This window comes from Varanus komodoensis, unplaced genomic scaffold (assembly GCF_004798865.1).
Source record: "Varanus komodoensis strain SLA01 unplaced genomic scaffold, ASM479886v1 scaffold7_3, whole genome shotgun sequence".
Classification (NCBI taxonomy): Eukaryota; Metazoa; Chordata; class Lepidosauria; order Squamata; family Varanidae; genus Varanus; species Varanus komodoensis.
The window spans coordinates 3,265,018-3,289,840 of NW_025336480.1; the positions used below are offsets into that span (position 1 = coordinate 3,265,018).

General features: G+C 40.2%; 2 protein-coding genes across 5 annotated transcripts in view; both read left to right on the forward strand.

Moving 5' to 3' along the window:
• Positions 1-14,013, forward strand: ATP6V0E1 (ATPase H+ transporting V0 subunit e1). Of its 2 annotated transcripts, none has more exons than XM_044454694.1 (4): positions 1-158; positions 4,252-4,299; positions 11,635-11,761; positions 13,593-14,013. In XM_044454694.1, exons 1-3 carry the CDS (start codon positions 55-57, stop codon positions 11,726-11,728), a joined length of 246 nt encoding a protein of 81 aa, XP_044310629.1. In that variant the 5' UTR covers positions 1-54; the 3' UTR covers positions 11,729-11,761; positions 13,593-14,013. The 2 variants fall into 2 exon arrangements, with proteins under 2 accessions (XP_044310629.1, XP_044310630.1); XM_044454695.1 differs by lacking the exon at positions 13,593-14,013 and adding an exon at positions 13,150-13,586.
• Positions 115-24,823, forward strand: part of CREBRF (CREB3 regulatory factor) — a 55,990-nt gene continuing 31,281 nt past the window's right edge. The window contains exons 1-2 of one of the 3 annotated variants that reach the window (XM_044454693.1): positions 115-158; positions 4,252-4,299. The gene's annotated coding sequence lies outside the window, so the exon portion shown is untranslated. Of the gene's footprint in view, positions 159-4,251; positions 4,300-16,088; positions 16,211-17,893; positions 22,840-24,823 lie in introns of those variants that run through there. The other 2 variants (XM_044454692.1, XM_044454690.1) reach the window with 2 other exon arrangements.

Genomic DNA, 24,823 nt, shown 5'->3' on the forward strand with positions numbered 1-24,823 from the left:
GCCATAGCGGTGGGCAGAGCGAGCTCAGGTCGGCAGAGGGAGACGAAAGCGGCCATGGCGTACGGCGGCCTTGCGGTGCCTATCATCGTCATGAGCGTTTTCTGGGGGGTGGTCGGCTGTGTCTTGCCGTGGCTTGTGCCCAAGGGGCCTAACCGGGGGTAAGTGCCTGACGACGCGGCGGGGAGTCGGGATGACGAAGGCTGTGCCAGGCGCTGCTGCCGTTAGGGAGAACGGCGAGGGGCCTTTCCCGTCTCCCGCCTTAAGAGACGGCCCGGTTGCTGCGGCCTTGTGGGAGTCGCTTCCGTCTGTCGAAGGGGTTTCAGCAAACAGACGACTCCAGGCTTGTTTAGAATTCGCAGGAAAGGCCCTTTGGCTCCAGCTTTTGGGAGGATACGGCACAACGTGATACGCTGTTCCTTGGTCACCCACTGTGATCTTTTTTCTGTATGGTGCCTCCTCCCCGAATAGCATCGCTGCCCCTTGGTTGGGTCCTGTGCAGCACCTGCTACCTTGTAAGTGCTACGTATAAATCCGGAGTAGCAATCCTATGAAATATCTTTCAGTCCCCGAGTTCTACACACGCTACTGGCCAGCTTTGCTTTTAATACATCTCTCGCGTTCCTTACTTGAGCCTCGATTCGGGTGAGCATTCGGGTCCAAATGCTCCCCGTTGTGTATGCCATGTCGGACTACTGTTGAAGATACTCCTAGGACCTCTGCTTCGTATAAGAGCGGCTGCATGGGAGTTAGCCAAGTCACAGTCTTGTGACAATTTCTTTTGTCTACTGAATGTGTAACTCTTTCCTTATCAGAAGCTATTAGCATAATGACTGCTTTCCTAGCTGCATGCAAGTTGTTAGTCATTTCTGGATTTGTATGTGATTTTGACAAGCGTTCCAGTTGTTTCACTTTTTGCTTTCAGATAATTTCTGCTTTTAGAGTTACTTTTATGAGATTTTAACATTATGCTTTTGCAGTATATGTCAAACAGGATTATTGATAATGATGCTATTGTGTTTACTGTTCTTAAATTTTATGAGTTGCTTTTCAGAAATAATCTTCCCAAGCTTTGTATACTTCTGGAGTATACATCAGTAAGATCTGCACAGTTGCTCATGATTGATAGTAGAGCTGGCTGTTGTCAGTCATTCATGGGATGCCTGTTAATGCAATATGAAGACCTGTCTAAGCAAGGGAGGAGGTTCGATGGGCCTCCTGAGGGAGGGAGTTCCAGAATCTGGACTCTGTAGCTGAGAGGATTCCATCCCTTGTGCCCAGCAACTGCAGTTCAGATGGAAGAGGAATATAAAGCAAGGCCTCCCTGGCAGATAGCAAAGGATTAGCATGTAGGAACAGGCAGTCTTTAAAGTTCCTGGCCACAAACTCTCCAGGGCTTTAAGGGTAATAACCACTACTTCACCATTATTAATAATAATATTAATATTATTAGAGTTCAGAAATGCATTGGAAGCTAACAGTGGAATTACATGTCCAGGTAATGGCCTCACTGCATTTTCTGAACACAGTTCAAGGCAGCCCCATGCGCAGCATGTTGCAATAGACTAAATGGAGGCTTATGGTGGCCAGAAAGATCCCCAATTTTCCAACCCTGTGTTAAGAAGTTGTATAAATTGTGGATATATTGCCCATCTCATTTAAGCATTTCTACTTTTGTTTTAGGTCCAATTGCCATAGTTTTGTTACATGGCTTTTATACTCCTGAATTTCTAGAGCAGCTGTCTTCACATAGTGTTTTGTCCCTTGTGTTATATCTTACAAACATTGGGAAAATTAAGCAATGCATGTAAGCTGTGACTGAATCATTTTTATAGGCAAAATCTGCCAGCATTCTGTGTGTGATTTAAGTTGAATTATAATAATAGAAAATACCAGAATGAACTTGGGTGACATGAATAATGATTCTGGATAGAGTCAACTGCTGTCTTTCGACCAATAGGAGCAGTTCTGTCAGTGGGGTTGGGGGGGTGTATTGGTCCCAATTGCCTGCACTCCCTGAAAAACCACTCCAGATTTCCAGGCAGCATGTGAGGCAGGGTGAGGTATGATGAAGACAGCCCTGTTGCATTAGCAGTGCTAACCCTCTGTTTCTAACGCTGGACATAATTTTCAACATTAAGCATGAAATTAACTTCCAGAACTGGTGGTAATTATAATTGTAGGCCATACCATTTTAGTTTGTTTAGAAATGCATTTCTGAAACCATTTTTCAATTCACTGTTCCTGCCATCACAAGATTCATGGGAAAACTAAATAACTGCTTATACTTAAAAGGAATGGAATTATTATTTCACTGCTTTCACTTCAGAGGGTGCTTAACTTGAGAGCCAGTGTGGTATAGTGCTTAAGAGTGCAGAACTGGGATTTAAAAGATCTGGGTTCTATCCCCACTTGGCCATGGAGTTCAGTGGGTGACTTTGGGCCAGTCACAGACACTCAACCAAACCTACCTCACAGGTTTGTTGTGAGGATAAGATTGAAAGGGAGAGGGAAATTATGTAAGCCACCTTGCATTTCTGGGAAGGATAAAAGGGCAGGCTATAAAGATAGAAGGACAGATGGGCTGGGCTGGCTCATTGTTGTATGATAGGATGCCTGTGTAGGTGTTGAGCAGATACTCCAGAACAAAAGACATTTCCTTAATAAATTAGAAGAGAGAACAAGAGCAAGTATAATGCTTAAGCAACAATTTCCAAAAATCTTTGTTATAATAACCAGCAGAAACTTTATCCACAGGTGTGATCACCTGATCTAAAGATAAACACCTTTTTCCCAGTGTGATATATTGTTCTTAACATTGGCACCAACAGCCAGGTATTTCAAATGAATGGCTCTGAAAATCCTTGTTGGTTGAAAATCTAACACTAATGGAGTCAGGTGGGAACAACATATAGTTTAGATGCAAATATGCTGGCAAATAGCAGTTTAGGATTTAGTCCTGCCCTTCGCTTCTCAGTGTAAAATCTTGAGTCATCAAGTATCTGCGTACATCTCAAGGGTAAGGGGAAAGGCCTTGGCAAACTGTATATCAATTCCCAGTCCAAATTTCACTGGTAATTAGACTCTGTAGTGGTTACAAACATAGTAACAGTTATTATATGGTTATGGCACAATTCTCTGAGCTTTGGATGCTGTCTAAAGAGCCACTGGAAAATTTGGAGCCTCAGTTCTGACTGAGGAAAAGCACTTCAAGCTCAGAACGGGGGCTTCAGTTCAAAGTGACTCCCCCCCAGTTGGCACTGTTCTTTCTGCACTGGAAGACCAACTGGGGAAGGTGTTCTGAGTGGGGATGGGAAGGGGAGGAGTGAGGCTCTGCTGGAATATGAGGAACACTGGAAGGACCTCAGCCCTTCCTCTCAAAGATAAAATATGTAAATAGCCCAAAATTGGCCATCCCCGCATTTTGGAGGGTGAGGGAGGTTGAGTTTACTTTTTTGGTTTATAAAAAGTACTAGAACTACTGAGTAATAACATCTAAATACTGCATTCAAAAAAGATGAGAAAAGGGCTTGAAATCAGCTACTTTTGTAAGTTACATAAATGTACATGGTTTGGGGTATTTTGCAGGGGGGAAATACAAATATCTCAACCCTGTCCTCTGGCTCTAGCTCCTGAGATGTCATCAGGCATCATGCATGTATATTGTAAGCTTGTAATTGCAGGTTGCAAGGAATTGAAACACGCTTCTTAATAATGTGGTGGGACAATGAAAAAGTGGAAAAAGAGGTGTGTGTGGTTTTTTTTTTAGCCTGCTACGTATTTTCACCAGATAACAAATTCTGCACGTTGGAGCATGGAATAAGCAAAGCTCTAGGTACTGATTCAGTACAGTTTTCTTGCTGTATGTGAAATTGCAGATGTGGTGTGATGGTGTTTAATTTACTGCATGCATTTTAGTGTCTGAAAGACTGAGTTGTAAATATAGAAATTGTCCATTCAAATTTTGCTTCTACTGTGAACATCCTAGAAAGCATTGGACAATCTCTCAGCCTCCCATCTGCAGTATAAGAATTAGAGTGGCCTACTGTTCCAGTAAGGATAACAATGATATGGTTGGCATTTCTGAAGCAATTTAGAATGGTTGAATATTATTATTAAAAGCACTTTACATTAGATCATCCTCAGCCAGTAACTTATAAAAACTGAAAAAACATTCTTCTTACCCTTCTGTTCAGGGCTAGTCTGTAAATGCAGCTTTCATTTTCTCAGATATCTTTTTCTTTTTTCTCACAGTGTTATCAACACAATGCTGGTGACATGTGCTGTCTGCTGCTACCTCTTGTAAGTATCACTGTTTTGCCTTTCAGTCCAGACATGTAAGTGGTATAATTACATGGGGGTGGGGAGGCAGATACAAGTAAATATGAATGAGCAATGCAACTCAGGCATATATTTAGTAGTAAATTGGTTTTGAAATCTTAACCAGAATACTATAAATTGGTTGGAGCAACATACTTAAAGATTAGGTATATTTCTAAAGCAATTTAGAATTTTCAAGCAGTATTCTTATTATTAGATCAGCCTTGGGCACCATCTAATAAAAACTGAAAAATCTTCCTCCCACCACCCTTGATAACATTTTACTCTTTGCTCCTATTTGGCAGAGTTTGTTTTGGGTTGCTCTACTAAGAGTTATTCAGTCTGTAATAGAATAGGTTGTATGTGTATGTTGTTTATATGTGTATGTTGTATGTTTCTGTGTATGGAGAAATAAATATACTCTTATAACTTCTGGATGTTAAGTGCTTTGCAATATTTGCCTTCTTAATGGGTTATTTGTTTGATATTTTTGAATTTCCTGAGTAACTCCCTCTTCCTGGTACTGCATTGGAATTATACAAACTTCCTATATTAATGCTTTATAATGATATTTCAGAGTACTCATGTGGGATTTAATCTGTAATAAAAATAGTATTAATTAGCAAGCCACTAAGCTGCAAGTCCATTGTATATTGCCAGTTTTCGTTAAACTTTTGCCTTCACATTTCCTTGTGGCAAAGTCCAGACTGAGCATCTCAAATAGTTTACAGTAAGCATACTTCAAATGAGATCTGCCTTGCTGCAGCCTGAACTAGTGTGGACACGAGCCTGTTTGTATTTGGTTTTGTGCTAGCAGGTTTTGTGCAAGTACATCCTGTTCATTTATGGTTCAACAAACCTAAAACCTCATAAATGTGAAGCTGTGACCTGGATGACTTTTAAAACACACCAGACCAGGGTATCCCTTTGTTTCCGCTTTGCTTTTATTCAAAGCATATATATAAGTATGTAAGCTGTAAATATTTGGACAAGTTAAAAATTGTGCCTGGTTTATCAGCATGGGTGTTTTCTCTTTGTAGCTAGCAAGGTAGAAAGTGTAGGAAGCTCTTGCTGAGTATTATTTAAAAATTCTTGTCAGATAGATAGCTCAACATTTAAAAATACTTTCTGCATAGAAACCCAGACATAAAATGATCTGGAAAGCACTTGTCGTGGTGGTAGTATTTTTCTTGGAAATTTATAAGAGCGGGTTGATACTAAACCAGAAAAACTGTTTTGGAAGGAAAATAATTTTGGTGGGTACGCACAGACATCTAGTATAGTGGGTCATTTGTAGATCCTTTAGCTACCAGACTCCCTTTTCTCTTGTGAGCAGGGTGATCCAACGGCTGTAAAAAGCTGGAAGCAGAGTGACTGGCTGTCAATGCCACTGTTGCAGGACAAGCCTATACAAGGAGGAACCTGGTGGCTGCCTTTCTTCACTGTGTTTTCAATTGCTTAGGCATACTGTCATTGCCCAGTAAGTCAGAGGGAGTCTGTGGCAGTATTGCCTCTATAGGGGTGCAGGTGATAGCAGGCATGGGGGCAGCTTGCGCAGGGCCCCCAAAATCTGAAGCCGGGTTTTGTTTCAGAGTAGCAGATGCAGTAATTTGGACCTCAAGCTGTGAGGTCCAGCTGCATTAGTGATACCGCTTTATCTTTTTCATGCCTCCATCAAATCTGCTTCAGTTTTCTGTTAGTCCAGTTTTAAAAATTAATGGAACATATCAGAACATATGCCTTAGCATGAATATTTTAGTCAACAGAAAAGGCTTTCAGCATCTTGAATTTGGGTATTTGATGGTCACACCTACAGGAAAGCTTTCAGTACTCCCAGGATCAATGACCTGGGAGTGCTAATCTGAAAGAACAGGAAGCAGAAAGTAGACCTGAGGCTTTGTGCAACAATCACTCTATAAATTGTGTCACCCATTAAGAAAAATCTAGGTTTAGAAAGCTATCATATAGTACACATGGTTTTGCATACCTGGGAATTTTCTTTGGAGGAAAAATGTTCATAAGGGGAAGATCATGCTAGTAAGAAGCTTGAACAGGACAATCAATGGGACAAAGGTGAGGAGCCACAGAAGGAATACAGAAGACTTACCCAGTGAAAGCTCTTTCCTTTGTTCTTCCTCAACCACCAGTGTCTTCTTGGTGGATGTTACCATCTAAAAAGTAATTAACAAACAGCAGTGTTTAGCTATAATCACATGGTAGTTTTCCACTGTTTTGAGTGTGAACACATAGTGGGTGAACTGCTGTGGAGGCAAAACTAGCAGTTGTTAGTTTGTATTTGTACTTCCCAACCAAGGTGCTTAATACAACAGCATAACAGATGAGGTTTTCTTATCCATTTCCACAGCATAGACTGGAAGAAATTTTATTACGCAGATTATAACAGGGTTTCTTTCATTGGGAGGGGTTTGGCTCTAGTTCATAGCTCCACAAGGCTCTTACTTGTAAATTGTGCCATATGATAAGTGGTTGGATATGCTTTTAAGAGTTCGATGACTAGCAGGGTCAGCCTTTAAGTATCTGAACAAGATTAAATGCTTTTATTGTAACCACATTCAGTAGCCACATGGACCTGTGTGCATAAATTTTATTTACATATTTGTAATGTTTCCATATAGCTACATATTTTTAATCCTTAAGTGGTTTACATACAGCTGCACAACATAAACATAGAAATAACTGCACAACAAATTTATTTAATCTAACTTTGTCTGATAGCTCCCCAAATAACCAGATTCTTAATATTAATGTAGCTTTTACCTTGCATTGGTAATACAGTTTTGGGTAGTAAAAGCAGCAATCAAAATGCATTTCTAATTTGTTTCATCACAGTGGTCTGAAGACTTGGGAGAATAGTCTTGACTGATTAACACAAGGAGCTTTTCATATATTTAAGCAAATTCTTAATATTAAACACATCACTGAACAGCTGTGCACAAGCAATATTTCAGTCTGCAGGTTTTACTTTTGTCAAAAGTAAAACCTGCAGACATATAGTGCAAAGCCACAAATCACCCCAGTAAGCCATTTTCATTATCTTGTGTAAATCTAAGTAATGCTAAGTAAGTATAGAAGGTGTCACTTCAGTGGAAACAGAGGAAGGCAAGTTTGTTATAACTGATAGAACAATCCTGTGGTCTCCGAGTGAGCACCTCAGGGTTCATAGGATGGTTTGGAAACCTTCCAAGGTTGGAGACAGCATTGTGACATTGGAAGAGGGAGTCAGGGATTCACTCTTTGGCCCTGCTTTGTACAGTCATGTGAAGAAGGCCGTGTTGGCTGTCTCTCTGAGGTCAGAAAGTGGAATTTAGGGTCCTGACTGAGATAGCTTAATAGAAGAAGCTTAGTGATAGCTTATTTTCCGTCCTGCAGAATGCTACACTGTTTTTCAAGACATATTTAGAAGGTGGATATAGGACTATAAGATGCCACCTTAAACCAAGTCAAATCACTGGTCCAATTAACCCACCATTGTTGACAGTACCTGCCAGTGGCTCTCCAGGTTTTGGGGCAGGATTCTTTGCCAGCCTTACATGGAGAAGCCCGGGGCCAGACATAGGACCTTCTGCATATAAGGCATGCACTCTGCCTCTGAATTACAGCCCTTCCTTCTGTAATTGTGATTGTTACATGTTCTCTCTACCACCCATAATTCAGTGTGGTGACTTTTTCATAATGAGCCTTTCAATTTCTCTCTGATCTAAATAATCCTAATATTTGCTAGAGGTGGAAAATGTAGTCTCAGAGAACCAAGGAATAGTTTTGAATACTCATGCTTTTGGGTAGCACTGTGAGTACTAATACAGGTTTTATATTCTGGAAATATTTTGTGGCTGGTATTGCAATAGCTAATAATTTCACTATATGTCTCCTCTGTGTTTGCATATGTGAAGCCTTCAATAGCAGTCTTGCAAGAAACACAATTTGGGCTTGTACCTTTGTCCTTTGACTTTGATGGCACAGACCTTCATGGACCTAAGGTCAAAATCTAGATGCTTCTCATTAATGCTGCCTTATAATTTCAGTATTTAGTAGCTTTTGAAGGTAGCTTTCAAAAGGTAGCTTTTGAAATTGGCACGAGTTTTACCTTGTGTAGTTAAAGCAGCATTCAAAATGCATTCCAATTTATTTCATCACAGTGATCTGAAGACTTGCAGGAATAGTGGTCTTTGAGGACACACTAACACAGGGAGCTCTTCATCTATTTAATTTCTTGCTGTTAATTCTCTTCTCACATTCATTCAGAAAGTTGTTTTCTGCTCATCTCAGAGGTTGTTGCTACTAGTGCTCATCATAAACTTGAGTAATGATGAGCATACTGCTAAAAGTATAAGTATGCTTATTTGAAGTTTGTATTGCCTGAAACTGCCTAGTTCATGTCTGGTTTCTAGGTGAGAGTGACTAAAGCTGCACTTCCACCTGAGCTATACGTTTTGCCTAATATGAATAGTATTTGTGACTGTTCCATGGCTGGACTGTAAATGGGATAACTTGCCTCTAGATAAGAGAACAGGCAGCATCGTAAAGGCAGCGCATTCAGGAGTTTCATATAGCAGCTGTACAGATCGTTCGCTTAATTATGTGTATACATATAACATTCTGTTTCTCAAAAAGTCTTGAGCACTTTGTAACAACTAAGTAAAAGGAAATGGTACTCTCATTTGAAGAGACCAAATATTCAGTTGCACAAGGACTATTTCAGCCTTTGCTCACAATATGCTTATAGGAATCATTTTTTCTTCTCATCATCTTTTAAATTGTTTACTTTCAGGGAATACTTTTCATATTGTTGTGTCTGTCATAGGTTTGATTACTATATTTGTCATGCACATTACTGTACCCTAGAGCATGCATTAAACATGGGTTGTCATTGAATTGTGGGTTGTTGCTAAATGAGGGACAGTCATTACATGCAAACTCTATGCAATGGTTTAACTATGGTTTGTTAACCACAAACAATCCAGAGTTCATGATTCAGCAGCAAATCATGCATTCTTGAGTTATCTGTGGTTAACAAGTCATATTTAAACTATAGTGCATGGTGTTGTAGGTTTAAAGTTTGAACTGACACTTGGGAGATCCAGATTCTAGTCCTTTTATATCCATGCAGCTTACTGGGTGACTTTGGGCCTGTCACTGACTCTCAGTCAAACCTATCCCCACAGGGTTATTAAGAAGATAAACTGAAGTGGAAGGCAAGCATGTAAGCCACAATGGCTTTCTTGCAAGAGGAAAAAAGAAAGAACAAACAAGATATGATATTGTTATCAACAAACCAGGCTCAGTCCATGCTCTGGGTTGTCATGACATGTGCACCAACTCATAGAATTCCTTGGTGTTCCTGAAAGCATATTCCTCACATTTTTGGAACAGTATCTGTAACTGGCCAAGTCTTTGCCAGTGCACTGATCATGCTTCGTAGAATGCACTGAAACTCCCTGCTGCTGCACATTGTAGGAGTAAATTGAGAAAGCTTACTTTCAGGAAGCTTGTCTGCCCTTATTGATAGCTTCTGAGAGATTGCATAGGTTATTTGGAACACAGTTTGAAAACCGCCAGGCTCCAAGCAGCTCTGAGAGAACATGTGTACCGGGTAGTGGTACTAGGAAAATAAATGGTAAGTGAACATGCAAAGATGTGCTTTGGCTTTAGAGCAAGGGAATATATAATATATTCCAAAGATATTTATCATTTGGTCCAGATAAAATATTCATTTCTAATTCACAATTTGGCAATAGGACTTAGAGTGATAACGTTTGTACAGCCATTCTACGGGAACATGTTCTAGAGTCCAGGAGGTTGTCACCCCTAATCTGTAGCAATCTATGATTAAAATGTTACTTTTACTAGTAGTGTAAACACATTTGGCTATAGCTGCTTATGTCTGTAATATCTAAAATTATAAGAGTGAAATTTGACAAGAAGAAGCAGCTTAGTCTTGTACTTCTTGTTTGTAGCTTCTTTGGCTTTTTTTCCTCATAGCTGACCTGCATTTCATTTTCTGGTCCAAGCATCCAGGTTTGTGTGGAATTTTCCATGACTGCCTAAGCACTCTGCATTTGTAGCAGCTCCCGTTACAAAGCCACTTCGCTCTTTCTCCTCCTTCCAAAGCATTCTAGAAATAGCAGTTGGATGTGCCTATGTATTCACAAAATGTTATGTTTACTGAGCATTTAGTTCCAGTGTAATTTTGTACAAATTAGAGGGATTCTGAAGCCCTTTTTACATTTGCAATTAGCAACGCAATGTGTAACTCAGAAAGGAGTTGCATCTTCCTGAGTATTTTCCATGCTATAAAATGTAATGTGTCATAGTTTGTCTTCTGCTTGGTTAATGTGTCCGATGCTTTGTGAAGTGTTGTGTATATATTTTGTTATATAGCCATTGTAAGTGGTTTCTCTTAACAATCATCTTGCATAAAGCTGTGGTGACGATTCACGGGCAGGAGATGGAAGCCTTTTCTGTGTAAGAGACTGATATGCTGAAATGGTTAACTTTTCTTTATCAGTTCTTTTGAAGCTGAGCTATGAAACCACTAGCAATGTCAATATTAGAAAACCTGTACACCCCTCAGGACACATTAATCCATCAAAAACTACAACTAAGATAAGATAAATTATGATTTGAGGGAGTATATTAGTGATTATGCTGCCTTTTAGAAGAGCCTTGAATATTAGAAGGAACAGGTGGGATCTAGAGCAAAATGCTGTAGTATGGATTGCTCTTATTCCAGGAAGCCATGCTCTCTTCTGCAATATTCAGTTATCCCTCCACTGCCATTCCCAGTTTTCCTTTTCTTTCCCCCAGCTGCCAGTCAGCATTCTATGGCCATTGTGCATGCTGAGCCGCATTGCCAAATATTTTCTGTCATTCTCCTAAGCCTGCTGACATTTTCCTCTTCTGTGTGGGTGATGCCATTTTGGCTACATAAGCTACAGAACTCCCAGCATGAACACTGCAGTTGAGGGGTGGGGGAATGTTGCCGATACATCTTGAACTCTCTGCGTGCTAGGATGTTTGAGCCATTTTAAGAAAAGCATAAATGAAAGCAAGATTGCCAGTTTGAACATGAGCATTACTTGAAATGGAAGGGATAAATATGTTAAATAGTTAAAATATGCCTTCTGATTAGGTGCTCAAACTGCTCTGACTCTCCTTTTTTGAAAGCTTTGTTAGCATTTTGTTTGGGCTAGCAGACAGGTACAGCTCTGATCTTTCTACTTCTCTCCATATGATAGCTGTATATCCTAGCCAATCATCCATTATCCATTCTCTTAATAGTCTGCTCTTTTCTTGCAGCTGGCTGATTGCAATCCTGGCTCAGCTGAACCCTCTCTTTGGGCCACAGTTAGAAAGCCATGTAATCTTATATCTAAAGGAACACTGGCCGTAATGATGCACTCTACTATGGCAGTTTGTGACCTAGGTAAATATTGATTTTTATCAGTTATATTTATATACCCACATTTCCTTCAAACAGTTCACAACTCCAAAGTAAGTGTGTGTAGATGTGAGATAGATATATATGATGACAGAACATGCAATAGTATTTTATTGAGCTCAGAATAGTTATCCCCCCCCAAAAAAAGAAAGAGCTTACTTTGCTATGAAGATTGAAACAATAAAACCTATTTTTGCCATAAGCATTATTTTGTGTATGACCTTTTTAAAGGGTAGGGCTTGGACTCTCTGACTCCAGCCACTAGAAATTGATTGCAAAGCAGTGGGCATTTATCATAATGCTTATTAAAATGGAAATATTTGATTGGTGACTGCGATTGAAGAAAACGGTCTAGCAAGAAGATGCACCCTTGAGGAACAGAGAAAAGAATCCATGTTGTGCTGTAAACTTTTTGTTACTCCTACACATATTCTGTCTGTTTCACAGTCAGAATTGACAAAGTCTCAGAGACTTTTATTATGTCTTGCAGGTTACAGAAACCTAACAACATGACTTCTCTTGTCTAACTGTTGAAAAGATCTGGTTTAAGTAAAGTCCAAATTAGTAGGGGAAATGTCTGAGTGGGCACAAAGATTGTCAAAGGAAACAAAAAAAAAGTGCAGTCTACTTGTCTGGAGCAAGTAACAGTTTTTTCTGGGTGAGCAGACAAATGACATTGCATTTTTCTCTGTTCACTCTATCTGTTGCAATATTCTTGGAGTAAAAAAAAAGTTTGCCATCTATAAGTAGCACTAATTAAGATAGTGCTCATTCTACCTTTTCATTAGTTTGCAAAATAGATGTACAGAAATGATGGTAGCCATGAAATGCATCATATCAGGACGTATACAGTGTCACAGATCGTGTTCAGTAGCTGAGTGTTGTTGTGAGAATATTGACTAAGGTCTAACAAAGGTGTTGGGTTTTGAGCAGGAATACTTGGGTTATTTCAGTGTGTTGGGCTTGGAAGTGAGGATTTCACCATGCAAATGAATGCAGAATAGACCAAATCCATGAACTTGGCTTTTACAATGACAAAAATCAATTCAGAAGGTTCTTTCTGCCTTTTTATTTTATTATTCCCCTTCAGAAATATAATTTCTTTTATTTGAAAAAGCAGAATAGCTGAGGAGAAATGGTGCTTGATGTTATGCTTTAATTGTCTGCTGTTAAGCTTCGTTGAGACAAAGCTCCACTGTTTTCTGCGCAAGCTTGAAATGAATTAGGATAGTGACAGACTGCAGTGTTTATAGGGGTTCGTTTTTCTTTTTTAAAATGTTAGCAGCTCATACAAGTCACCAATAGCTTTCTGTTTTGCAAGTAAAGGCCTCCTGCAACAAAGCAGTGATTTTGGATTTATTCCTTTGTTACAGCACATCACTTCCTGGCAAGTAACAATCTTGATTTGGAAGAGCCTGGCATTAATAACCAGGAGATTGGAATTGGAATTAACTCAGGCAGGATCTTAGTTTTGTTAGTTAAAAGTGGTGTTCTGGCACTAGGTATTCAGTTTCCATTTTCTAATCCCCACTTTTTAATATATAGCTAATGTCAGGGGCTTCTAGCTGACTCTTTGCTTATATTGATTTATTACTGCATTTGTCACAATTCAACCAGGGCTTAGTGGGCTTGTTGAAAATACCCAGTTTTTTAAGATCCAAAAGTATCCTCTTCAATGGTTAATAAAGATGAACCACTTTATAACAGCTGTGATGCCTTGCATATTAACCTTTTCTCTCAAGAATCTGATTGTTAAATTGTTGACTTGTGAATTAAAATGCCTCTGAAAGAGACTAAACTGCTTTTTGCTTTGCAGGGGATGAAGATAGTTTGTAAAGCTCCATTGATCCAAAGATGCCCTTAATGTATTTTGAATACAACCAAGTCTACTTTAATGCCTTACTGTTTGTTCTGTTATGAGAAATGTTTGTCTAAAGTATTTTCTGTGCTTTTTTACTTCTCTGAAAGTGCCTAATGGAAACTTGTGCCTCTTTTTCAGTACAACTTTGTGCTTGAATTTCAAGTATTATAAAATGTTCCTTCTGTCTTCTCTTCCCTGCCACAATGGCTGGAGGGAACAACAGACTTTCTATTGCACTGCAAGCATTATTTGCCTTACCAATTTTCATACTAGACTGTCTCCTGATTCAGTTTATAAGTATAGTTTGGTGTCTGTTAACTAATAGAAGAGTATTGTGTGTCTTTCTTAAATCTGGAATAAAATTTATCCTGGTTAATGTCTTCTGGGTTTCTTTAGATTACATTTGATCTAAGTGGACTAAAAACTTGAGTTTCTAATAATTGCTTTGTGACTTTTGCACAAATTAATGAAGTTAATTGAATGCCTCTGCATGAAGCAGTTCAGCAAAGCTACATCCAATTAAGTGGTCACTGAAGATACCTACCCTTTTCAGAAAGTTTACACACTCTGAAAAGTACCTGCTACTGTGATCTCCAGCATCTAACAGCTTTGTTCTGAGTTGTAAATTACCATACCCATATTTTACTGGGAGATGTTGACTGTTTTTAAACTAAAACATGGGAACTAACATTGTTTCACTGGGTTTGCAGCACAAACAGTAAAATTATATCCTAAAACCAAAATTACCATACCCATATTTTACTGGGAGATGTTGACTGTTTATAAACTAAAACATGGGAACTAACATTGTTTCACTGGGTTTGCAGCACAAACAGTAAAAGTATATCCTAAAACCTTCAGTCTACACAATAAATGAACAAAAAGTGGTGTTTCTCCAAATTTTAATCTGTGGATGTAGTTCAGATGACTTCAGTGTTTGAACCCATTGCTCAAAAATACGCTTCTGTTCTGGATGCAAACTTAAGATTTCACTGTGATCAGTTTTCAAGTTCAGGTTGGATTTATAAATTGAAATTGTGAAGGTGACTGAGTACTCTGTGTATGACACATTTACTTCATCGTTTTTTCTTGATACTCTGATTATGAATGAAAATGGTTACAGCAGGCCATTTCTAACAGAGTTAGAGCCCAGCATCTCCAGGCTGAAATATTACAAGAAGCCTGCTGTGCTTCCAAGATAGGCTTACCACTATCCTAGGATTTGTTGATACAGGCATGTCTGTACTTTTTTAGTCATTAGGTGATATGTACCTGCAGTTGGGAACAAGCACTACTGAAGAGCACTGGCTGAGGTAACATGAAAGTTGCCAGTGCCATCTTTAAAGGTTTATTTATGTACTTAAGTGACCTGTACATGAAAATAATTTTCAATTTTAATTGTATGGTTCACTTTTAACTCATCCCACTCAAGATAAGTTACATGCATTACTGCTTTTCCATGTACGTTTCTCAAGAGACATCTTCTGTTCATGAGTTCCAGACCAAAGAGCTCATTAACAAAACCAATACGTATACAGGAAAATTGGAAATAGCCACTAACAAAACGTTTAACTTATCGATATAGTCATAAAGCAGCTTTCAGTCAGGTATTGTTGCTTTAAATCATGGGCCTGTATGCCAGAATGTAGCTCACAAAAACACCAAGCCATGTGGCAGAGACTTCTGCAACTGAACTGTAGTCTGGGGGGCGGGGGGGGGCTCTACCTGACCCTTGCAGCGTTTATGAAGCAGAGCAAAAGGGAGTGCTCATTTTTGCTCAACAGCACCGGCATTTCTTCCAAGCACATACACCCATTTCTGCCCTTAGAGAGTTTGCACTCAGTTTACTCCACAGTAAACTAGTGAATTAAGAAGGGTAATTTACTTAAATGTGGAGGGAGTTCAGAAATCTCTTGGAAGGGAGCTTTGGCTGCATGCAGAGGAGATTTGACTTGAGCAATCCTGTGCATGTCTACGCAAAAATGCCGTTGAATTCAATGCCATTTGCTCCCAGGGTATTGTGTTTAGCAGGGGAGCCTTAGTGAGCAAACTTTAGCCCTTCCTTTTCTTTCCCTTTGTACCCACTAATTCTCCACCTATGAGGAAGTTGCGACGGCGGCTGCCGCTTGAAACTAGCAGCTGTCTTTGCTCTCACTCCCTGTGTCCGGCTCCCCCCGCCTTCGCTGAATTCCCGCCGCCGTCCCCGTCAGCTGAGAACAGAACATTCTCTTCCTTCCATCCTCCCCCGCCCTTCTCACTTCAAGCTGTCACGTGAGAGGGGAAAAACCAAGTTCTCCGGTCGCTGATTGGCCCTCGGCACCACACTCTCCCATTGGTGGTATTTGCTTCCTCACTTTCAGCCTGCTCTTGGCTTTGCTCTTCCCTTCCCCCGTTTTTTTTAAAGCCCACGTGATGGGGGCGAGTCACGGGATTTCCGGGAACCCGTCAGGAAGGGACATAAACAAAACAAACCCCAGAGCGGCATGGAGGGGCCGGGCCAGGGCTATAGCCTCAGCAGAAGCAGGCCCCCGAATTGAGATATTCCCTATTCCCACGCTGGGTCTAGGCATCAGGTAAGAGACCCAGGGGGTGGGGCTAAAGCTGCTAGGGCCCCCTGAGCGAGGAGGTCAGGAGCGGGGTCAGGAGCGGCTGTGGGGGTGGGGGGGTCACTCTGCCCCACCACAGAGGCGGCAAGAGAGGGAGGGGGAAAGTCTCAGCGGCCCCCTCGGAGAGTTCGTGGTGCGGCGAACTCGTTGGGGTTAGCGGAAGGGTGGTTGCTGTGTTTTCCCTTCTGAAGTGGCGGTGGCGGGGGGGTCAGTCTTGCTGCTGCAGTTGTGCCGAAGGCGATCTGTTAGGGTGGACGTTATTGCACTTTTGCGGAAGGAATGTGAGTTTGTGTTAAAAGGGGGGGGACTAAGGAAGTTGTTCCTTCTGCAGCAGCGTTTGCTTGGAAAGGGGGCGTGGAGGCAGCTGCAGCAGGAACTACTGGTAGAAGGATTAGATCAGGTACAAGGGCTGTACTAGCCTTGGCTTCAGTATTTCTTTGTGTGTATATGTGTGTCCCTTTAATCGTACTAATGAATAAAGTGAATGCCCTAAAATAGTTTTTCTTTCCTATGGTCGTTCGCCCCTACATGGAAAGGGATATGGAAGAAAGGGGCGTGTGCTTGCTTGTCTGCCTAAGATGCTTTCCTTTCTCCTAGGATTGCAGAGGAGCATGGGAGAGGGAGGTGGGGACCTTTTGTTTTTTATTTCCTTTTCCTTGTAAGGTGTAGGAGGTAGCTGGTGGTAGGTGTGGCCATACTGTAGACATCGCTGCTGTGCACTTAATTTAGTGTTTTTCTTCTGCCCGGTCTAAACCTTGAGAGCCCCAGTTTAACTTCCTGCATCAAAAGATGTATTTATGTATTTGTAACGAAGTGGAAGAGTGCATTAAAAAGCTATTTGCTCCGGTAGTTGCATGTGTTTGCACGTTTCTTTTATCACTTTCATTGGGAAAATGTAAATTGTGCTAAAGGGAGCTATGAGTTCGTTGTGCAGCTTGAGCCAGTTCAAATTCTATCCCAGAAAAGTTGGATTTCTTACAGGAAAAGTGTTTCCAGGCTCTCGTTATTGTAAAAAAATTAGTAACGATGGAGTATTATGAATAGCTGACAAGATGGTGGCAAATAAACTTTCAAAGAGCTTTGGCAGCTTTACATCATATTAACATCCGAAGCTTACACGTGCTTCCATTTTATTGTCTGCTTAGACTGCATAGGAAGGAAGTGAAACGTCTAAAGGTTTTGACTGGGTCCTTGTGGCTTTGGCACTGTCCAGCGATAGGAGTGGAGCGAGGAAGCCAAGTAAGTGGCTTGGGGTCCAAGAAAAAGGCTTGTGGCTTTAACAAGATAAACATGGTAGAATTTTTTTTTCTGTTCAGTCTTCTGATATTCTGGTTTGGGGTGTGGTGCGAAAGGAATTATTATACAGTATTTGTTGCAATGTCAGGAGTTTGTCAAAGTGGCAACAGGGTGCAACCATAAAGAAGCAGGGGGGAGGGATCTGAGACTTGCCAGACCCCCCCCCCCCGGCTTTTTTCAGTTATTCTGGGACAACAGAGTTTCTGATTCCATACATTCGTCTTGTATGTGCATCCCACTATTTCCCCACCCCGCCCACATAGGAAGGTCGCAGCTGTCTTCTCTTGTTCCTCCACCCCCTCCCTCATTTAAAAAAGTGATCTTGTGTTTTAAGAATGTCGTCGTCCTGCCGGGTTTGGTGTGGAGGGCTTTCCTTCCCGAGTCCCTTCCTCGTCCTTGGCTTATGGGATGGGCGTGGGCCGGCAGAGTTCCGATTAGTTCGGAACCTCCAGAAAGTGATTTGTTTACATGTCGCCTCATCCTAGCTTGAGAGGGGCCGCTCAGCAGAGAGAACGGCGGCGGGCTCACCCAATAGCAGCAATGTTTGGGATTAGATGGACCAATGTGATTAGGAGAGGGGCGGGTGTAAGTGACAACGGGTTAGGTTGTGCTTCAGTGCGGTTTGGTGGGGCGGCCATGTTGAATGGGAGGCGTGTTAGTGGGTTAGGGGATTTACAGGGTCCAAGTACCAGGGGAGTATAAATAAATAAGCTGGAATTCAGGGGCTTAAGATGTTGCTGAGAGCCAAGAAGGCGGACTGTATACATACCCCGTAGAGCAAGTAGGCACTGGACAGAGCAGCCTTTTGGTAACTTAGAGGAGCTACTTCTGCTTAGTTCTACTTTTACTGCAGTGACAAAAGTCATGCCAATTCTGTTGCTGCTCTCAGTGTGAAGGCGTATGGGAATTCTGAGCTAGAAGCAGGCAGGATCAGGCTTAGGTTGAGTTAATTCAAAGCTTCCTTGTCTGGGTTTAGAGTGCACATTCCAATAGTGTCAGTTTCCTAATACCTGTCTGTAATATCTCTGGATTAGGCACAGTTTCTTCTCACATAAAAATGTTTAGGATTCACACCACTTGAAAAAAAATCTGTGTAATTTCTAATATTTGGAACATGGTAGGACTGCTTTCTGTTTACAAACTGTCTTGCCAGAATAGTTGCAGTTGCATCTCTTTAGGTTCTGCCTCAGCTTTGCATCTCTCTTTGTAATTGATTGCTTGTTTGGGGGGGGGGGGTCTGTCTTAGTTTGTCAAAATTCAGTGCGGTGGTGTCTTGTGAAGGAGTTCTGCCTGCAGATAAAGATGAATGCAGGCAGCTCATTGAGCAATGTGACTGCATGTATATTCTGTTCATCATTAGAGGCTGTTTATACATCCCACAACTTCAAGAAATTAAATTGATGGATACTTCGAATAGAGCTGTTTCTGTAACAGAACCTTACTGTGGATCTCTCCTGAGGAAGCCAACCTCACTTCCCTCTGTGTTTCAGACAGACAGTAAAGAAGGTTTTGTTTCAGTGATACTTGATGTGTTATATTGTGGTTGAACTTTTCTTTTAACTATAGTGCTTGGATTTTATTTCTGGTTGCCCTCTGTGAAATTCTTGGTGGTGGTGGTTGCTGGACTCCTGTGAGACAGAAAGAATGATTCATAAATATATTAAACATTGTGGACAGAGTACTATTTCCATAATAACACAATTCCCTTTCCCTCCAGTATGATCTATCTCTATACATGGTTTTTGTTTGCTTTTGGTTCTCTCCAGTTTTGAAAGTTTATTGCTTAAAGAAGTAAGGTGAGTTTACTCAGCTATAAGCCATGTCGTGACTTTAACAACATGTTGATTAAAAACACACACAACATCATACAAGGAAAACTGTTCACCTTTTCTATTGTTACCAAACACATAACCTAAGGACAAAATAGAACTAATATAGCCCAAAAGAGCATTATATTGTTGTATATTTATTGCTATAGTTTTCAGTGTGTTCACAATGCTACAGTGATTTTCAAGATATTAAGTAGAGAAGCTCATGCTTCTTCCATTTAAGCACTTTAGCGTTCTTTTGTACTAATGTGGATTGACTACCCACTCTTCAGCCCCTTGGAACCAGTACAAAGCAAAAGACACTTCTTCAGTGTTATCGCATGGGTTATCACATGGGTAACCTCAGATTCTCTGCACGGGTCTTTTGGTTTCTGTGGGTTCCCTTTTGATAGATTTATCTCCTAGCCTTCCTACCCAGCACACACCACAGCCTTTCAAACGAACTGTGTCCTCATATATTTGAGGAGGTCCAAGTGGTTTATTTACTTATAGGATTATCTTTGACAGGGTCTGAGAGCTGTCGCTTATGCTAAGCAATATTTTAGGAGCTACTGCTTTGGTCCTCATATCTTCCCCTCTGTCATAGTTGCATGTACAGCTGCAGTTCCTAAATCATGAACAAGGTCAAATACTTTGTTTATACTGACGAATTTCTCATTGCTTGGTTCCTTCCTTTCATTCCTAGATGCCTTCATATTTTCCTCTTTTTTCCCTGCTATATTATTATCCTTTCAAATTGATCACTTGGTGGAGTCTAGTAACATGTTATTTAGTAATTTATTTTGAGAATTCTCATGTTGTTACATTAAAATAACTTATAATCTGCATTCTCTCTCACAGAAGCAACATGAGTAATAGAAGTTACATGCCTTTAATTTAGGGTAGTCTTGTGATTATTGGCCTATTGTTAACATCAAACAAATTGAGGATTCTAGTAATACAAGAATCTGGAACTTGTGATCCACAAATGCAGACATTGTCATGAATTGTGGCCTGCTATGTTCTTCTCTTTCACATGCATGCCTGCACACATGCAGCCACACAGCTAGCAGGCTGCATGAGACTGAGTCATAAGTCGTTCAGATCTGTATTAGTGTTTTCAGCACAAAATAGGATAAGACCTATTAGGGATTCAATTGAAAAACATTGGATATTCTGGTCAAGTCAAAGAACTCCATTCTCTCAATCTCATTGTTTTTGTCTGATAAAGGAATGCAGGATTTAGCCTCTGCTGCTCCTAGTACCTAATGTCCTAGTTGCAGAGATGTGAATTATTTTAACTAGAAGTAATGCTGTGCAGGATGTAGGCTTTAACTATGCATAGCCTAACCCTTAAAAGAAGCTCATTGATTCTGAAAATATTGGTGCATTCTCTTGCTTCATCTTTTCCTGCCTTTCACATGAGGGTGCATTGAAAGCACATATGAATGATCCTTCTCCTATATCATGTTCATCCCAATTGATACTGTTCCGTTCTATTCAGAATTGCTATGTAGACATAGCTATTAAATTATACTAGTACAATACCCTGGACTTCAGACAGCAGAAATCTTGAACAAAATTCACTTTCTTATTCTAAAATACGTGTTAATTTACAAAGTTGGGGGGGATGTAAAAGTCCTGAATTTCCCCAAGCAAAATCTCAATATGTTCACTTTTCCCAAATTCATTAGCACAAAGAATCTCAATATGGTCCAAGGCCCCTTTATCAACTGAGGCAGAGAGATTGTTTAGACAATGTTGTTCATAGACTATTGGAATTCTCACCATTAGTTATAAACCCTTAAACCTGGAACCCAACAAACTGGAAGTCTAGAGAGGGAGAGGAAGTTGCAGTGGACCATGACTAGAACTAGGCAATTTAGTACCTTACAAATATTTTGGACTACACTTCCCATAAACTGCAGCCAGCATGGCCAGTGATTACAGGAATTTTATCCCAAAACATCCAGAGGGCACCAGGTTTCCTACCCCTGCTATAGACCATAGTGTACCCATCCTTTGATGGGTTGTGGTGCACTATGCCCATTCATCCAAGCTTGTCCATCCAGGTCAAAGCAGACTCCTCACCCATAGTATAATGAATGAAGGAGATTTTATTAAGCATTAAGTAGTAACACTCTTGGGTTCAAATACAAATTGTGAATTACTATGGTTTGGAAAAGGACTTCCCTGCACCTACTGCGCATGTCATATTTCCATTTAACAGTAACAGTTGAAATGAAGGCACCCCATCTCCCCCACATTGATAGTTTCAAAGCTTCCTGCTTGCGTCATTACCAAACCAGCAGCAGTAAACAAAATCAACAGCAGTTAAAAATGCAAGATAAAAAGTAGCACCTTATAAATATTTAGTAGCAAGGTTAGAGTGCAAACTAAAAATAATCTGATTAATTCAATATTCCCTGCTTCTAAATTTATTTTATACTAGAAGGATGCACTGGATTACCCTTCATCTCTATTTCTAAATCACACATCCATCAGTTTTGTAATTATTAGTGGTTTTCCTTTCTCTTTTGGATTTCATGCACTTTAGAAGAAACAGTAAGTGTTTCCTGTCAGAGTGTGGATGAATTGCTCTGTTTCCATAGTTTTATTTTTACAGCAGCTCTACTGTTCAAAGTATTACACAGTAATTTTCACTGCTGCTGAGCAAACACACGGTGTTTTCACTAAATGGACTTTCCCAGACTGTAATTGGCCAACAAAAGCTGTTTGTATTTATGAATGCTTTAAAGAATACATTTGAACATGCAGCTTTGCTTCACATCTGTTCTTAGAGATACTGATGAGATTGTCTTTTACTGAAAGTGATCTTCATACATTGCTCTTTCACCTTGGGCCATGAAGGATTTATTAAGCTCTTGGGCCTGGAAGCAAACTGGAACTAGCTGGATACATTCCAGCCATCCAGTTTCAGTTAAAAGATGTATTTGTAGCACTCTGTATTTTAAAGAAAATTCACAGTAAGTTGATTGGATGAGAAAATGGCTTCTTTTATTGGCTGTTGGCTAAGTAAAGCATAAAATTACATGGAAGGAATAAATGTCAAAATAGAGGGAAATAAGTAGGAGAGGTAGAGGGTTAAAAATCTTTATTGATAGGTATGTGTGACAATTATTCACATGTAATTTTGAAGTGTAGGGAGTTAACAATGTTTATTAGCAAAGTGTAGTTAAAATATTCCAAACAGGATGAAGAATTCTAAAAGGCTTTCTCGCAGGGTGGATTTGATTTACATTACATTGATTTAAATCACTAGTCAATAAGATTAGATTTAAATCATGGTTTTCTATTTGCACGCATTCCTGCCTTACCTGTAAGTAGAGGAACTTCATTAAAATATTCCCTGTCTCTCTTTTATGGCCTGCTGCCCTTATAGGTTTTCTTCTCCAAGGAAAGAATAATATGACAAACCTCAGGCCATGCACCACAAAGATCTGAAGACTTGCGGAGCATTCTGCCCAAAAGGTTTCACTTTGATGTTTACTGCTTGCTCCTCCCTCCTCACACTTAGCTTCTTGGACAGACTTATTCCACTCCCTACAATCTTTTCATTTAATTTTTTGAAATTTAGCACTTAAGAGTAAAGGGATTGATTCCATGTACCTAGATTTACAAAGGAACAGTGGGATTAAGGTCTTTTTCTCAACTCTGTATGCTTATTTTATAACATTTTTGCTATATGTTAACTTTGCTATATGTTAACTTTTTCTCAACTCTGTATGCTTATTTTATAACATTTTTGCTATATTGTTATATGAAGAAAAGGTATATCATTTCTGCAGACACAAATTCACAGTTCTGGGAATTGTAAGACCAAGCATCTGTGATAATATCTTCTAGACAGAAAAACTGCCCAATATTTTACAAAAGCCTCTGGAAGAACATGACATTGTGAATGGATTAATGGCATTCACTTACCAAAAAATTAAGCATTAAACATGAATATACAGCCTCATACTACATAATTAAAAACTAATCCTTATTTCATGATGAATAACCTTTGAACTATGGCATCTGGTCCTCCCACTTCCTGGCAAATAGATGCGGAAGAAATGGAGGTAGTGACAGATTTTATTTTCCTGGGCTGCAAGATCACTGCAGACAGGGACTGCAGCCAAGAACTTAAAAGACACTTGCTCCTGGGGAGGAAAGCTATGACAAATCTAGACAGCGTACTAAAAAGCAGAGACATCACCCTGCCAACAAAAGTGCATATAGTAAAGGCTATGGTTTTCCCAGTTGCAATGTATGGCTGTGAAAGTTGGACCATAAGGAAGGCTGAGCACCGAAGAACTGAGGCCTTTGAATTGTGGTGCTGGAGGAGACTCCTGCAAGTCCCTTGGACCACAAGGCGATCAAACTGGTCAGTCCTAGAGGAGATCAGCCCTGACTGCTCTTTAGAAGGCCAGATCCTGAAGATGAAACTCAAATACTTTGGCCACCTAATGAGAAGGAAGGACTCCCTGGAGAAGAGCCTAATGCTGGGAACAATAGAAGGCAAAAGAAGAAGGGGACAGCAGAGGATGAGGTGGCTGGATGGAGTCACTGAAGCAGTTGGTGTGAGCTTGAGTGGACTCCAGGGAATGGTGGAGGACAGGAAGGCCTGAAGGAATGTTGTTCATGGGGTCACAATGGGTCAGACATGACTTCGCGACCAACATCAACAATCTTTAGATAAATTGCTTTTTGAGGAAAATATTTAAAAATCCAATTTAAATTTTAAAAATCCATTTTTTTAATGGTAGGCATGACTTAAGCAGAGCCAGCTGGAGCTGAGGGTCAGACTAGATGGCCCAGGAGACCCCTTCTGACTCACTCTCTTTCTCTGTTTCTTATCATTGATTTATATCCAACATGCTTTCTCCAAATAAAATGGAATGGCAGATGAGATCTAAGTTAAATGAACAGTAATAAAAACTAGGATAATTTTATATCCACTATTAGTTTTTTTCAAAATTCAAGAGGAATGAGACCCTAAAAGTCATAGTAGAACATTTACTGTGAATACATCAGCTCAGAGGTTCAGTACTACTACCTTCACAATGCTGCTTTAGTCTTCATTTCCCCTTCCAATCCAGGTTTTTCACTTTTAAAAAAGACTTCAGAGCTCAGTTTTATGCATTAGTGAGTGATATGTGGCAGGCCCCTTAGTTCACTTCTGGCCTCTGATATCCTATTCTGCCTTTTATATTATCCTTGTTCCCTCTCATCATGAAACTCTAGTCTTTGGCCTGAGTAGTGCATACTGCTCTTTGCATGTGCAGTTCACTTCAGGCAGGATTACCATCTGCATCTAAAGCATTTCTATCTGCTACTGTGTGCTTCTGTTATCAATTAGAGTGGAAATCTATTGCTTTGGTTACTTCTCAGTGCTGTAATAGCAATCATTCAAGAATTTTTTAATTAATGAAATATGACCGTTGTGAGAAGACCATGTCATACATGCAAT